This window comes from Dryobates pubescens, chromosome 5, assembly GCF_014839835.1.
Source record: "Dryobates pubescens isolate bDryPub1 chromosome 5, bDryPub1.pri, whole genome shotgun sequence".
Classification (NCBI taxonomy): domain Eukaryota; kingdom Metazoa; phylum Chordata; class Aves; order Piciformes; family Picidae; genus Dryobates; species Dryobates pubescens.
In genome coordinates, this window is record NC_071616.1 from 41,472,814 (window position 1) to 41,489,579 (window position 16,766).

At 41.4% G+C, this 16,766-nt stretch overlaps 1 protein-coding gene across 1 annotated transcript in view; it reads right to left on the reverse strand.

Annotated features, from left to right (window-relative positions):
* The window catches only part of SCFD1 (sec1 family domain containing 1), a 52,623-nt gene that overhangs the window by 31,332 nt on the left and 4,525 nt on the right, over positions 1-16,766 (reverse strand). The window contains exons 3-12 of the mRNA XM_009910753.2: positions 14,740-14,828; positions 12,872-12,962; positions 11,929-12,051; positions 10,823-10,910; positions 8,251-8,340; positions 7,251-7,306; positions 5,883-5,968; positions 3,500-3,599; positions 1,196-1,335; positions 681-771 (exon numbers count right to left, since the gene is read on the reverse strand). Of these exons, the coding sequence (XP_009909055.2) occupies positions 681-771; positions 1,196-1,335; positions 3,500-3,599; positions 5,883-5,968; positions 7,251-7,306; positions 8,251-8,340; positions 10,823-10,910; positions 11,929-12,051; positions 12,872-12,962; positions 14,740-14,828 (954 nt within the window). The remainder of the gene's footprint in view (positions 1-680; positions 772-1,195; positions 1,336-3,499; positions 3,600-5,882; positions 5,969-7,250; positions 7,307-8,250; positions 8,341-10,822; positions 10,911-11,928; positions 12,052-12,871; positions 12,963-14,739; positions 14,829-16,766) is intronic.

Genomic DNA, 16,766 nt, shown 5'->3' on the forward strand with positions numbered 1-16,766 from the left:
AAATGAAAGCTTCTTAGGAAATAGAGCACTTGTAGTCCTGCTCCACACTATGCTTAATATTCAGCATCTGCTGGTAATTTTTATAGGGAGGGTGCTGGTGGGCTAAGCATAACTACAATCACAGAATCATAGAATGTTAGGGGTTGGAAAGGCCTTTGAAAGATCATCCAGTCCAACCCCCCTGCCAGTGTTGGATCACCTAGAGTAGGTCACACAGGAACACATCCAGGCAGGTTTTGAATGTCTCCAGAGAAGAAGACTCCACAGCCACTCTGGGCAGCCTGTTCCAGGGCTCTGTCACCCTCACAGTGAAAAAGTTTTTCCTTATGTTCACATGGAACTTCCTATGCTCCAGCTTTCACCCACTGTCCCTCGTCCTACCACTGGACACCACTGAGAATAGCCCCAGTCCCTCTGACACTCCCCCTTCATATATTAATGAGGTGACTGCTCAGTTTCCTCTCCTCCAAGCTAAAGAGCCCCAGCTCCCTCAGCCTCTCCTCATAAGGGAGATGCTCCACTCCCTTCAGCATCCTTCTGGCTCTGCACTGGACTCTTCGAATCAGTTGCCTGAGGTCCTTCTTGAACTAAGGGGCCCACAGCTGGACACAGTATTCCAGATGCAGCCTCACTGGTCCTGTTATACTTTACATAAAGCACATAGAAGCGACAGAACTTACCATGATGCTTTTAAGTCTTTTAACTTCATCTTCTTGAGCTCTGTAGGATTCCAGCTCTTGCTGAACAGACTCAGCTACCTCTGGAAAAGGGCTAACGCAACAGTCTGCATTAGGCTCAGATGAAACAACAAATTGCAACACCAGAACCACCAAGGCTGCATCATCAAGATGATGATGAAAACATTTTCCAGAAGTATCAATACACAAATCATGCAGCATTATCAAATCAGTGAAAATAATGACACCTTACCATAGGTAAGGTACCTGGACTTTCTGAGAAACAGTCCCACTGCTTGGGATATGTCAGTATCATTAACACAAAAATGTTGTGCTCTGTAACAAAAAGCCAACACACAATTCATCCAGACAAGGAATATTAGCCTTGATGGTATCTTTAAACGAAAAATAATCCAAGCTTCAAAGATATTTCCAAAAGAGATTAAAAATAGAACTACCTTAATATGAATATTGAGAATTTCTATTGACTACATTAACTCTGTACCTGTACAGCTTACCTGCCCTTGTGCTTTTGCCAGAACTTATCAGATGCAGTTAAATCATAAGACTTCTTATTTTTTTTCTTAGGTCTAGCACCTGCTGGAGAACTTTCTGTTCCTGTTGATTCTTCCAAGTTAACTCTATTCAAATGGAAATCCTAGAAAATAAAATGAAAAATGGGAAACTTATGTATATGTTTGAAGTTTTATTTCATCAGTCTTTTATATTCCATCAATTACCCTTCTAGAATAATTTCTAAAACATCATTAATGCCACTATTTATCAGAATTTCCTAAGAGGGCAGGAAAGTTTACTAACCAGATAATAACAACAGCAGTGTAAGAACTCCAAAATTGCTCACACTTGTTGAAGAAACACCAAACAAAAGAACAAATGCTAAGGAGAGATATTTGACTGCCTCACATGCAATCTTCTGACACTGAACTCTGAACAGAAAATTGATTATTTAGCAATAACTGACCTCTAACAACTGACCAAACCTTAAAGTAATAGAAGTGTCTGTGCTGTAATCAAAAAAAATTGTTGCTAAGGCTGAATTTCACTTACACAACTACACCAAAAGCATCAAAACTGCAAAGGATAGGATAGGATAGGATAGGATAGGATAGGATAGGATAGGATAGGATAGGATAGGATAGAATAGAATAGAATAGAATAGAATAGAATAGAATAGAATAGAATAGAATAGACCAGGGTGGAAGAGACCTTCAAGATCATCGCATCCAACCTATCCAACACGATCTAATCAACTAAACCACGCAACCAAGCACCCTATCAAGTCTCCTCCTAAACACCTCCAATGATGGTGATTCCACCACCTCCCTAGGCAGCACATTCCAGTGGCCAATTACTCTTTCTGTGAAGAACTTTCTCCTCACCTTGAGCCTAAACCTCCCCAGGCACAGCTTAAGACTGTGTCCTCTTGTTCTTCCAATGTTACTCTAATACCCTCCATATTTGTAGCACTGGTTGTCCTCAGTTTCTACTACATCTTTGACCCCCCTGCATCTTGATGCACTGAAGTTCTACCTTAATATATGCCTGAGGCCACCTGATGGTACCTGCTCTACCTGGCAGCTGAGCAGAAGTTAAGTACATGGAACTTTGCATGGATTTCCTACCTAGTAAGTGAGCATTTGCTGATTAAATGGTTGGAGGTAACAAGCTGAAGTAAGTTTACACCTGTAAATATACAGATGCTCTAATTTGGGCTTCTATTCCCTACTCTTTAAGTGATTACTCAAAAGAAACCAGTAGAAATTCAGCACTTCTAATTGCAAGTCTCAACAAGTCTCAAGCCAGTTCAACAGGAAGTGTGGAAAACACAGTGCACACTTTTTCCTTCCTATATGCCTGTCCTAAAGACAAAAACTGCTTGTAAAAAGCAGCCTTCAGTTCTGGAGGAAGAGGCTTTTCATGAGGGATGAATCACATGAAACAGAATTTGAAAATGTCCTACTATATGCCATTAGTCCTAAGATATTTTCATCAGAGCACAAGGCCACATGTATACAGTTGAGAACCAATGCTGTATACAAACACTTCTGTGCATGTTCACGTTTTAGCTATTCCTCTAACAGACTCAAGAAGAAAATCAAAGTATTTCTCAAAGGTAGACACTGAAATTATTTCCATGACAGTATAGAAAATGCCTCCAGCTAGTCATTATCCTTACACATATTAGCTCTTAGTATTTACTCTAACTACATATGAATCAATCTTTGGTAAATGGTTGCTTTCATTCAAGTACATTTCTCCTACTCCTTTTATAAAATAAGGAAATAAAAAGTGGTTCAAGGGTATCTGCATTTAAAGAAATACATTAATAGCAGTATCTATTGCAGATTCCTCACAGGAGAGTCACACACCAGTTGGTATCTCAATGCTGAACACCTGCACTGTCTTGTGGAGAAAACCAGACACAGGTATTTTCAGAAATACTAATTAATACTTAGATCAATTAAAACTTATTAAAAGCATTCATTTTTCAAAACTGAGTTGCACTTAATAGAGTTTACATAACATAAAAGAGCATGAACTACTGAAGAAAAGAAAGCTAGGACTGATGAATTTCCTTTTCTTCTGAAAGCATCAAAATTGCAATGTTTTAACCCTTTTAGAAGCTATTGCTAAATAAACCTTCTGGAGAAAATCTTCCAAGTTATTTTTTTTTCCACTAAGCAACTTCCATATAAAGGAGACAAAACAGATCTTGGATTAAGAGAGAATCTTGTATTAGGTTTCATAACAACCTGAGAGAAAAACTAAGTTTTGGTGAAAGAAATCAGACTTATTCTTACCAGAACATCATGCACTAAAGCTTGGTATGTCCAAGTATGATGTAGAGGAGTTGCTAAATCTATGTTTCTGTCAACAAGGACTAATAGGGGCCTTTGGAAGCTGAAAAGATGAGACTGTATTAGTACATCTTTGAACACATTTAGAACACCCCAGTAACACCCTGAGTGGTATCAGTCACTTCCTAAATCATATTTCAAGTTAAAAGCCAAACTGCCTGCTGCGGAGTTCCTCCAGCCTTCCCAAAGCGGGAAGTCCATGAATCACTACTCTCTTGGTAATGACACAAAGATGATTTTATTCTGCACTAAGTGAAATTACCAGTGCACAAATACTGAGCAGAAACCAAAACACTAATCACTGACTAGCCTTTTAGGTATTAACTAATATCTTTTTGAGTTCCAAAGAACTATTTCTGTGGGTAACTGTGACCGTTTGAGGTTGTGCCTTTAAGAACAAACAGTGCTGGGACACTCTGGCTAAATGTTTTCGGTACTAGAACAAAAACATTCTGATATTCTAAACGAATTTCATTGGTGCATGGATAAAATGCAACTTTAGGTTGTGGAGCAGTTGGAATTTTTTTTTCCTCAGTTCAGTTTGGTTTAGGAGCTGGGGGAGTTTGGGTTTCAGCCTGTTCTCCCTGCCTGCTTCTTCTGCGAACTGCTGGACTTGGCCTTCAGATAAGCAAAAACTAATCCTGCATGGCCTTTTGAAGCTTACTAACAACTCTTTCCCTTAATAACTTGCCTTTCTTTCTCTCTAACCCCTTTTGGGGGAAAAAAGGGAGGTAGGGGGGGGAGAGAGGGGGTTACAGGGAGGGGATCCCTCCTGGGGGAGGGATTTTTGTTGTGTTATTTTTCTTTGCTGTATATTTCTGTGTATATATTGTAAATACCTGTATATATTGTGTTATATATAACCTGCTTTCCATATATGCTTGTAAATATATAGCTTTGCTCTTCGACTGGGTTAGCTGTGATTTCTTACTCTGTGGAGGAGGGAGAGCTAAGCCCTCTCTCAACCTACCACAGTAACATCTGACCTGAATACCCATTATGAACCTCAAATATGAAATCTCTGTCGAGGGCTTTTAATTTAGTTTCTCTCTTTGCTTGTATACAAAGCCCACTAAAAAAAGTACTTCTGATGTACACTGTAGTAATGCTATCAATGCTTTATTTTGTGCAAAAACATTGCAGAGATGGCTAAATGTCATGGGTTATGGCTACATGAAAAATTCATGGTGAAGCTGTCAATTGACAGAACATTGTGGCAGCCATTTCCCTTAAGCACATGAACCTCATTGCAAATGCAATGGCTAAATTACAGTGTATGTGAACAGAGTAAAAGCATGTTAATTCCCTGCAGGAAGTATTTCTGTGTAGATATTTAACCTGAAGAGCCTTGGTCACCTGATTCTGAAAACCAAACTGAAGACCTGATTTAGTAAATTAAAGTTCCTATATTTCCTTTTCCTCAAACTTTGATTTTCTGAAGCTAATGATGCTACACTGTGAGAAAAACAAGCCAAGCCCCCTCTGAAGGACAAACAGCGGCTGCAATTCAGGTCCCATGAAAATGATGGGTCTGGTTATTTCACAGCTGTTGTCTATCCTAATAACCTTCCACTCACCATTTTGCCACTCCTGATGATTTTGGGGTCTTTTATCTAAGTGCTGCTCTTAATTTGAGATAAAAATATGATGACTATTTTATAGCCAGTTATGAGATCATCACTGTTTTCTTCAGTTACAGTCATCCCAATACTTCTCCCCACCTCTTCATGCACAGCCTGAACTCCTCTAATACACATTCCAAAGGCAGCCTGTCTGGAGGGAAATGGTGAACACAGGAGGCAAGCATCTACAATGTCTTTTTTCCCCTCTCTTTCCCCTAAAGGATTCAAATGGTCATGACTAACAGTCCTTAAGTACTAAACTATCCAAGCAGTTCTCTTCTGGTTAATACATGGATCAGCTGAGAAACACTTGCATTTGACATAAGTATAACTGATAACACCACTCACAAGTGAGAAAATGGGTATTTCGTAGTTTCTAGTGCATTAAAGATCACTAACAGGCATGTTCAGATATCCAGCTGCACATCATGGTCCTGCAAACAGGCTATGGGAACAAAATTACCTACTTCATTAACTCTTTTTTTGTCTCACTGTGCTAGGACAGCTCACTTATTAGCTACAGAAGATTTCAAAGTGGTTACTGAGAGACTGGAAAACTGCCTTAGGAGTATGTGATTTTTTTTTAATGGAGTTTGAACCAAATTCTTGCAAATAGAATTTGAAGCACAGTGGTGACATCCTAATGTATTTCAAACAACTGAAATATGAAAATTAAAAATACACAGCTATTAGTAACACCATACCTGAACTGGCCAGCTCCCAGTGTGTCACCTGTAAAAAGGCTGTTTCTGGCATCTCTCAGATTCTCTCTGAGCTTCTTATCTAACTTCTGAGGGGAGGAAAAAAACAAAACAGCTTTTAACAAAACAATGGTTCCCTAGTCCCCAAATGCTCAATATTTACAGCCTTATTGTGCTGGTTTTATAGTTTATAATTGTCTCAGCTGTAGGAAGTCAAGTCCACTGCATGCAGGAGAGAAAGAAATCTCTTTATTCTGCTTTCTCCCTTCTACTTTCTGGATTACACAGTAGATGTTTCCATTATGTTCACTAATCTCTATCCAGACAACTAGCACCCTCTACCTAGATATCCAAAGAGAAAACAGCAGTTAAGAAACACCATGAGTGAACCATGGCAGGAGCAGCAAACTGGGCTGTCAGGCACTGCCATGCTGTTTCCTAAAATTAAGATTACCCTCAATATGCTCAGGTTTGATCAACATTAAGGTTTCACTAATGTCCTGTTTTGGGTCAGAACAGAGCTAATTCTGTTCAATGACTTTACTTTTCAGCTCAGTCTCTCCTAAGAACTGCATTTTCTGAAATTAGCAGCAATGTCTGCTTCTAGCAGTGATAACTCAATGTTTCTGGTTAGTACCAAGGACTGGTGTGCAGACCAAGGTCACCACTAATTCTTGTGTAGCCAGCTGGAGGTGCAGAGTTAAATGCCACACCTGCAGGGAGGTGCAGACAGTTCAGATGACCCTAAATTGACCAGTGAGGTTTTCATTCCATTCTATTCCACATATACCTAATAAATCTGTCAAGGATTAGGGTTGAGCAACCACTAAACAACTAACAATGGAAGATGCGAGGAAGATGGAAGAAATGAAGTAGAGAGACACCTAATGAAGACAGTGCTGTAGGGATTTTGCATTGTGATTTAACTTGTCAGTTTCATCCCTACATGACAATCAAGTTCAGGGTCAGTTTAGTCTGCTATAGTGAAAATGACTTGTTTTTAGAGGGTTTCCCAGTAAGATAGGGAAAAATTAAGACACACAGAAATATCCAGGCCAGGTAGCCACTTTTAAAACTGTGTAGATAGAGCTTAACAGTTTAAAACAACAATCTTGATAGACTCTAGGTTAGGAAGGATCATTCATGTTTAAGTTTCTCATCAGCTGATTCCATTAATATTACAATTCCCACAGGTGAGTTCATTGCAACTGAAATCAGAATAGAAAAGTGGTGGATCTCCTTTCTAGTTTTATTTCCTTCATCAGGTAAAGGCAACAATGACACTAGATCTCTGCCTAGTATTGAGAAAAGCAAGCAATGTGTTAGGAAGGTTTCAAAACCATAGTACTTCATTAGTAAACAGTTTCTTACCACTGCCACCATTTCAGCTGCAGTTCCTCTTGAGCATCTGATTATAGGAATAGCCCCTGATAAAAGACATATTGACTTCTACTTGCATTATGATTTTCAGATAATGTATTAGCATGCTTATCACAAAACAATTTGTTACTAACATTCTAAGAAGAATTCTTTCAAGGAGACAATACAAAACATGCTACATTTGCCTCTTGCAGTCTTCATCTATGTAACAGAAAATATGATATAGAAACATTCCAGTTTTACACAATTAGATGAATACTTCCCAAAGGAATTTGGGTATAGTGTACACTACAAAGATAGCTTGCAGGTTTCAAAATCTTTAGCTACTGTTCCTTGCTTATCTATACAAAGATGCAAATTCCAGTACCACAGAGCTAAAGTGACTGAGCATAGAAGAGATTAAATTTTTATCACACTAACACTTGACAAAACTCGACAGGTCCAAGGAAATGTTTCTTGCACAGCTGCTGCATAGCAATCCCCAACTGCCCTTGTAGGAATACTCTCAGACTGACTGACTTTAGTGATAACCTAAGCACCAAGAAAACTCACAATAAAAGAAGTAAATGTCTATTTCTTCAGTTGTTTCAGCTAGATCTTCGCAGGGTTTGTGTGAGGGTCTTTTTTTCCCCCTTCTTCTTCTGTGGGATGTTTTTTTGAGAGCCACAAATCCAAACTCAAAGCACTACTGGTGTTCATTGCATAGTAGGGTTTTCTAAATACACTGAATGCAAACTTTCCCATTTCAGTATTGTTCTCCCATTGATACTGAGGACTACAGCTCAGTTCCCAGGGAGGGCAGCCTTTATTGCCTCTTGCAGTGATCTATAGCAACAGCTTGTGCAGTATCATTAACCCACTCCACGAAGTACCAAGATTTCCCTCACAGACCTAATTCTCTCTTTGTTTTATGAAATCTCTAAGCTTCTAGTTACTGAATATGGAACTTTTCTGGAAGGAAAAGAAAATCCAATAGAATTAGACAACTTACCAAGTGTAACAAAGAAACAGAAGAGACTATCAACAATAGTGTCCATTATAGTTTCCATTTCTGTGTCCGTTATATCTGGTCTGTTAATGGCTAAAACAGGGTGGAAAAGATTCAAGAATGAAGAAGTTTATGCCACTTCAATATTGAGAAAGCAAAGCCCTGCTTACCTAATGGCTCTTAATAGTCAGTGCTTTTGTTGTGGAAGAAATGAAAGCAAGAAATGCCCCTCTTACTATGTCCTTTAGTTTCCCTCCTATTTTTTTGTTCCTTTCTTTTTTTTTAGGAAAAAAATTAGGAGAACTCAATTTGTGCTTATTTTGCAAGGTCCAACACTACACACTACACTACAGACACTACAGACCCAAGGAGTTGGGGCTGTTCAGTCTGGAGAAGAGAAGGCTCCAAGGTGACCTAGTTGTGGCCTTCCAGGATCTGAAGGGGACCTACAAGAAGGCTGGGGAGGGACTTCTTAGGATCTCAGGTAGTGATAGGACTAGGGAGAATGGAATGAAGCTGGAGGTGGGGAGATTCAGGCTGGATGTGAGGAGGAGTTCTTCACCATGAGAGTGGTGAAGCCCTGGAATGGGTTGTCCAGAGAGGTGGTTGGGGCGCCATCCCTGGAGGTGTTTAAGACCAGGCTGGATGACGCTCTGGCCAGCCTGATCTAGTGTGGGGTGTCCCTGCCCATGGCAGGGGGGTTGGAACTAGATGATCCTTGTGGTCCCTTCCAACCCTGACTGATACTATGATACAATCCTTTCCAGTTCTCTCTGACAAGACTAATGCCTTCAGAACTGCAGGAGGGCTTGTGACTAAAAAGTGGTGCTTATCATAGCAGCCACTCAGTGTCTGTGTGTGTAAACAATACTGGTTTTTTTCCTGTATTATTCCATGTAAAAAAAGCCCTACTGGCCATATTTGCCTATACTGAAGTTTTGCTTTACTAAATTGATTTTAAAACCCATAATTACTTTTCAATATTACAACAGCTGAGTAGTAAAGGTGATGAATTTATTACCTAAGAACTGCTACCTTCATGACTTTAAACTACACTTCTAAAAGATTATCCTGAATCTGAGCAGATCAAAGCAAAATAGAATCATAGAACACCAGAGATCATCAAGTCCAACCCCCCTGCCAAAGCAGGATCACTTAGGGCAGCCCACACAGGAATGCATCTAGGCAGGTTTTGAAAGTCTTCAGAGAAGGAGACTCCACAACCTCTCTGGGCAGCCTGTTCCAGTGCTCCATCACCCTCACAGGAAAGAAGTTTCTCTTCATGTTGAGGTGAAATCTTCTATGTTCAAGTTTGTACCTGTTGTTCCTGGTCTTATTACTGCACACCACTGAAAAGAGCTTGGCCCCCTCCACTTGACACCCACTCCTCAGATATTTATAGACATTGATCAGATCCCCTCTAAGTCTTCTCAAGACTAAACAGCCCCAGATCTCTCAGTCTCTCTACATAGGGAAGATGCTCAAGTCCCCTAATCATCCTTGTGGCTCTCCATTGGACTCTACAACAGACCCCTGTCTCTCTTGAACGGGGGAGCCCAAAACTGGACACAATACTCCAGGTGTGGTCTCACTAGGGCAGAGCAGACAGAGAGAAGAACCTCCCTAGACCTGCTGAACACATTTTTCTTGATGCACCCTGGGATACCATTGGCTCTCTTGGCCACAGGGGCACATTGCTGTCCCATGGAGAACTTGCTGTCTACCAGGACTTCATAGAATACATAGAATAAACCAGGTTGTAAGAGACCTTCAAGATCATCGTGTCCAACCCATCAACCAATCCAACACCACCCAAACAACTAACTCATGGCACCAAGCACCCCATCAAGTCTCCTCCTGAAAACCTCCAATGTTGGCGACTCCACCACCTCCCTGGGCAGCCCATTCCAATGTGCAATCACTCTCTCTGTAAAGAACTTTTTCCTAACATCCAGCCTGAACCTCCTCTGGCACAGCCTGAGACTATGTCCTCTTGTTCTGGTACTGCTTGCCTGGGAGAAGAGACCAACATCCGTCTGTCTGTCCACAACCTCCCTTCAGGTAGTTGTAGAGAGCAATAAGGTCACCCCAGAGTCTCCTCTTCTCCAGGCTAAGCAACCCCAGCTCCCTCAGCCTCTCCTCATAGGGCTTGTGTTCCAAACCCCTCACCAACTTTGTTGCCCTTCTCTGGACTCGTTCCAGCAAGTCAACCTCCTTCCTAAACTGAGGGGCCCAGAACTGGACACAGTACTCGAGGTGCAGCCTAACCAGTGCAGTGTACAGGGGCAGAATGACCTCCCTGCTCCTGCTGGCCACACTGTTCCTGATGCAGGCCAGGATGCCATTGGCCCTCTTAGCTGCCTGGGCACACTGCAGGCTCATGTTCAGTCTACCGTCAACCAGCACCCCCAGGTCCCTCTCAGCCTGCCTGCTCTCCAGCCACTCTGACCCCAGCTTGTAGCTCTGCATGGAGTCTTCAAGGTCTTTAAAACCATTGCTTGGTATTGGTGACAACTTCAAAGGTACATTTCAACTGGAGATGTTCCAACATAATTTTTACACCAATTTTACTCACCACGATATGAAACAAGTTCTTTGTTTTGGTTACACAACACAAACATGTCATCTTCTAAAGTAATAAAATTAAGATACTGATCAAACACCTGGAAAACAAGGAATAATGGTCAGAGCAGTCCAGAGGGAAGCACAACCCCCACCCCCAATTTATCACTACTTTTTTGACCTTTTACAGAACTACCAATGAAAACAAAGCAATGCAGGATACAATGCATGAGCTTAAAAGCCTGTGTAAGGATTGAGCACCAACACAAAACATTAGAGCACCTGAAAACTGCTAAACCAGTCCAACTGCAAATGTTGATGTGGACAAAATTTTAGTAGCAAATCATCACTGGAAAAAACCAAAACATATGGAGGACATCATAAAATTGTAAGTTTGGTTTTTGTTAGTACAAAGGGCTACAGCACAAACAGTGCTGAGCTCTCAGACAGGAGATAGGAAAGAGGGAAGTACCTACACAAGGAGAGGTTATAGCTCATGAATTCTTATTTTCCTGTAACATACTTGTGCATTCAGGAAAAAAAGTAAACATATCTATAGCCTACACTGTTAATGGGACGTCACAACAGAAAAACAGATTTAAGAAGGTCAGTCCACAGTGCTGTTGGTCACTTTACTCCTGCTGAAGACCTCGGGCTTAAACAATAACAACAGTTTTCATTTCACAGCATTTTCTTTCTCTTGTGCCAGTGGTACTCCCCATCAGGAGTGAGAAAAAGGTGAATGTATGTAAGAATCTATGAAAAGAATTACAGATTTGCAGATTTGGGCACAGAGATTTAACAAAAATAAGAGAGTATATACCTGATGCTTGCCATTTAGTCATTAATGTGTAGGAGTGCACTGAATAACTGTGTATGTATGAAACATCCACCTCTACAATGACAACTGCACTCATACTGTACTTTTCCTGGTTTTGGGAGCTAAAATTCCACTCCATTATATATGAACTGGATGCACTGATTGAGCTGATTGAGAATGCTCTGAAACCATCATTTTGCTCAAAGGTTTTGCAGCACTTGGGATTTCTGATGAATCTCAAGTACAGCACTAAGCTGCATTGATGAGATCAGCATTAGAGACTGAGGGATTTTTCTTACCTTAGCCACTTGGGTTACTGCATTAGCACCTATGGCAGCATTTGCAATGTCTTCCAGTTTACTTCTTGAAATGGCAGAAATAAAGTTTAAATAGTAGGATTCATAAAGCTGGTTTCGAAGATCCTGAAAGGAAGGGAAACCTACAAGTTTTTTCTTGATTAAGTACTAATAATATACTTCTGAATAATTAAAAAACTATTCCTACTTTTACTGTATGATGTTCCAATTATTCAGTCAAACTACATTTTCAGAAGTGCTGAGCCATCTCTCCAATACCAGCCTGCACACAGGGCTTGGACTGCATAACCAGATATAACCAACCTAACAGAGAACTGCAAAACCCACGAAATCAAATTGAAGCTATCAGACAGCAGCTACAATTCCACACCTGAGCGTGAATCACTCTTTGCTCTTTTTCCTTCCTTTGGTGAAGATCTCAACTTCTCCCAGAAGATACCAGTTCCTTCCAGAGATTGTGAAAAGCTGAGGTCAGTCACCCTCCTCAAAGTGGAGTCAAGTAGAGCAGGACTACATCCAGCTGGGTTTTGAACATCTCCAAGGATGGAGTTCTCCAGGCAATCTATTCCAGTGTTCAGCCTGTATTTTGGTTTGTGCCCACTGCCTCTTGCTTTTTTCACTCCCAAAACTCCCTCCCAGAAACACAGCAGACATGTCATGTATCACAGAACATTAGGGGCTGGAAGGGACCTCGAAAGATGATCTAGTCCAACCCTCCTGCCAGGGCAGAGTTTACCCTTCTACTTTCTGGCAAGTGGAAGTTTCGCATGTAAAAATTTTGGGTAGTGTTTTTGTGACAAATATCTGCCAATGTATAAAAAGATGCAAGCAAAGGTGTTTCAGACACACACAAGAATTGGATACACACACACACACACACACTCTGTTGTGTTTGCTGATTTGAAATACTTAGCATGCAAGTTACCTGGCACATTCTGTCAATGTTTTCTTCTGTTGGCATCACAAAGTAAATAGCTGGAACATCCGGAATAGAATCCCGGTCTGAATGCAAAAGCCTGAAAGAAAGGAAAAATACATCTCTAATGTGTTCCTCCTCTGGTATGTGTAAAGTTACAAAAGATAAAGAAATTACTTGTTTGTACAGACATGTTTAATTCCTTCTGGGTCTTTTTTTTGCCGGGCTCTGCACATTCGTCACAGCAACCCCAGGCAGTGCTGCAGGCTGGGGTCAGAGTGGCTGGAGAGCGGCCAGGCAGAGAGGGACCTGGGGGTGCTGGTTGATGGTAGGCTGAACATGAGCCTGCAGTGTGCCCAGGCAGCCAAGAGGGCCAATGGCATCCTGGCCTGCATCAGGAACAGTGTGGCCAGCAGGAGCAGGGAGGTCATTCTGCCCCTGTACACTGCACTGGTTAGGCCGCACCTTGAGTACTGTGTCCAGTTCTGGGCCCCTCAGTTTAGGAAGGAGGTTGACTTGCTGGAACGAGTCCAGAGAAGAGCAACAAAGTTGGTGAGGGGTTTGAAACACAAGCCCTATGAGGAGAGGCTGAGGGAGCTGGGGTTGCTTAGCCTGGAGAAGAGGAGACTCAGGGGTGACCTTATTGCTCTCTACAACTACCTGAAGGGAGGTTGTGGACAGGCAGAAGTTGGTCTCTTCTCCCAAGCAGCCAGCACCAGAACAAGAGGACATAGCCTCAGGCTGCACCAGGGGAGGTTTAGGCTGGAGGTGAGGAAGAAGTTCTACACAGAGAGAGTGATTGTCCATTGTAATGGGCTGCCTGGGGAGGTGCTGGAGTCACCATCACTGGAGGTGTTCAGGAGGAGACTTGATGGGGTGCTTGGTGCCGTGGGTTAGTTGATAGGTGGGTTGGGTTAGTTGATAGGTTGGATGCGATGATCTTGAAGGTCTCTTCCAACCTGGTCTGGTCTGGTCTGGTCTATTCTATTCTATTCTATTCCATTCCATTCCTACACTTAGCTAGAATTTTAGCAAGACCAAGAAATGAAAAACTAAGTGACAAACCTTGTTTGTGCCTTTTTTTGGCTGAATACATTAATGGACAGCTCCAAAGTTTATTCAAAGCTTGAGAAAAGGCTTCATAGATATTAAACACAGATTAAACCATTCAGAGGGTGGTAAAATACTCCGTCCACAAAAATCATCACACCAAATTTATTTGTTGGCATGATAACAAAACCTCTGTCTAATATTATAATATCAAACTTTCCCTGCTTGAAGGGAAGGTGCTTAGCTGTTTCTCTCACATTTCTGCTGACATGGCAACATGTGAAACTGTGTTTCCATTTCTAGCCATCACCTTGTAAAAACTAATAAACTTTGACAACAAAGAAATAAATGTATCTTCAAAGTTTCTCCACCACTCTTACCACAGCCATGGAATGGCAATGAGCTAAATAATACCTGAGAAAGGGAAATTGCTTATTTTTGACAAGTGACAAATTCTACAGATAGAAGGACAGGCAGAGCATATCCACAGTCTCATGTAATGGCTCATCCAAAATAATTTTAACACACATGAATACAGAGGGACTTACACAGACAGACTCCCCAACAAACACCTATTGGATAGTTTGTATTTTTTAACAGGAGCCTCCTAGACTCAGTAAGAAATTGCACTGAACAGTGTTTGGAATTGTCTCTCCACTCCCTGAATCTGAATAACACTATCTGATTTCAGGAAGAAGTCAGGGTATAATCTTTCTTTCAGTAGCTATTAATTGAATGATTTTCATTGTTTTGTTCACAGTTTCAGGGAATATCAAGTAAGTTCTTTTCAGAAAAAAGAACAAACAACAAACTGTAAAAATACTTACAGATGCAAAGTGATCCCCATATCTCTCAGCTCTTTCACTGACAGCAAAGGTGAGATTATATCTTGGCCAAATCTGTCATAAATGAGAACCTGAAATAGATACACATAAAGTGCTGAAAAAAGCGCATACTGTAGAATACAGAATCACAGAAGCATTCAGGTTGGAGAAGACCCTTGGGACCATCAAGTCCAACCATTAACCCTACTCTACAAACTTCACCCTTAAACCATAACCCCAAGCACCACATTGGAGGTGTTCAGGAGGAGACTTGATAGGGTGCTTGGTTGCATGGTTTAGTTGATTAGGTGGTGTTGGATGATAGGTTGGACGCAATGATCTTGAAGGTCTCTTCCAACCTGCTCTATTCTATTCTATTCTATTCTATTCTATTCTAAATGACCTTTAAACACATCCAGGATTGGTGACTCAACCACCTCCCTGGGCAGCCTATTCCAATGTCTGACCACTCTTCCTGTGAAAAATTTTTTCCTAATGTCCAGTCTAAACCTACCCTGCTGCAGTTTGAGGATACACTGGATATAAAAATTCAGGCTTAAGGAACCACTATCTTAACCTGAAAAGGTTAAACATTTATAATAAATCATGAATAGAATAGAATAGACTAGAATAGAATAGAATAGACCAGGTTGGAAGAGACCTTCAAGATCATCGTGTCCAACCTATCATCCAACACCACCTAATCAACTAAACCATGGCACCAAGCACCCTATCAAGTCTCCTCCTGAACACCTCCAGTGATGGTGACTCCACCACCTCCTCAGGCAGCCCATTCCAATGGGCAATCACTCTCTCTGTGTAAAACTTCCTCCTAACCTCCAGCCTAAACCTCCCCTGTCGCAGCCCGAGACTGTGTCCTCTTGTTCTGGTGCTGGTTGCCTGGGAGAAGAGACCAACCTCTGCCTGTCTACAACCTCCCTTAAGGTTCCCTTAATCTGTCACAGACTTCCATTTGTGCTTACTAATAAATAAATTTTAAAAAGGAACATAGAGAAACTCAGTGATAAAGGGGGAAAAAAAACAACCCATGCCTTTCACCTCCTGAAAAACATCAGTCAAAAGGGAATCTGCTGTCAGCAATTTATTAGTCCGGGTAGAATTCCTCTGACTGAATTGGGAAGGGAACAAAGAGAGATGCAGAAAGAAATGGAAAAAGAAGGAACTAGTGAAAAAAAGACAACAGAATAGATGAAGAGGGAATACAAGCTTTGCAGTAGTAAAAATTTCTCATCAATTACAAGTTAGTTACTTTTTAAAACTCCTAAGGGTAACCTGAGCTCAGCTTGCTCTAAATACAAGGCTATTAATGGTTCTTCCCTTCCTATGGGCTTCTTTCTGACTGAGTTCACTTGCAAGGTACCATGCAAGTTCTTGCCAAAAGGTATTGGTCAGACCTAAATACATATTTAAAATATTCTCCACTTTCTCAGAGATGATCAGAGGGCTGGAGCACCTCTCCTGTGAGGACAGACTGAGAGCGTTGGGGCTGTTCAGTCTGGAAAAGAGAAGGCTCAGAGCTGACCTAATTGTGGCCTTCCAGGATCTGAAGGGGGCCTACAAGAAGGCTGGGGAGGGACTTCTCAGGAAATCAGGTAGTGATAGGACTAGGGGGAATGGAATGAAGCTGGAGGTAAGGAGATTCAGGCTGGATGTAGGGAGACTCAGGCTGATGTGAGGAGGAAGCTCTTCACCATGAGAGTGGTGAAGCCCTGGAATGGGTTGTCCAGGGAGCTCGTTGAGGCCCCGTCCCCGGAGGTGTTTAAGAGCAGGCTGGATGAGGCTCTGGCCAGCCTGATCTAGTGTGGGGTGTCCCTGCCCATGGCAGGGGGGTTGGAACTAGATGATCCTTGTGGTCCCTTCCAACCCTGACTGACTGGATCTTCAAGCAGCTAGTATCTCAAACACATATTTTTCTGAGTTATTCTGACACTAAATTCTGCATATTCAGATAAAATTATTTTGTAGAAGTTCATAACACAGAGAAGATACTGAAGTTAGTTAAAATTTGA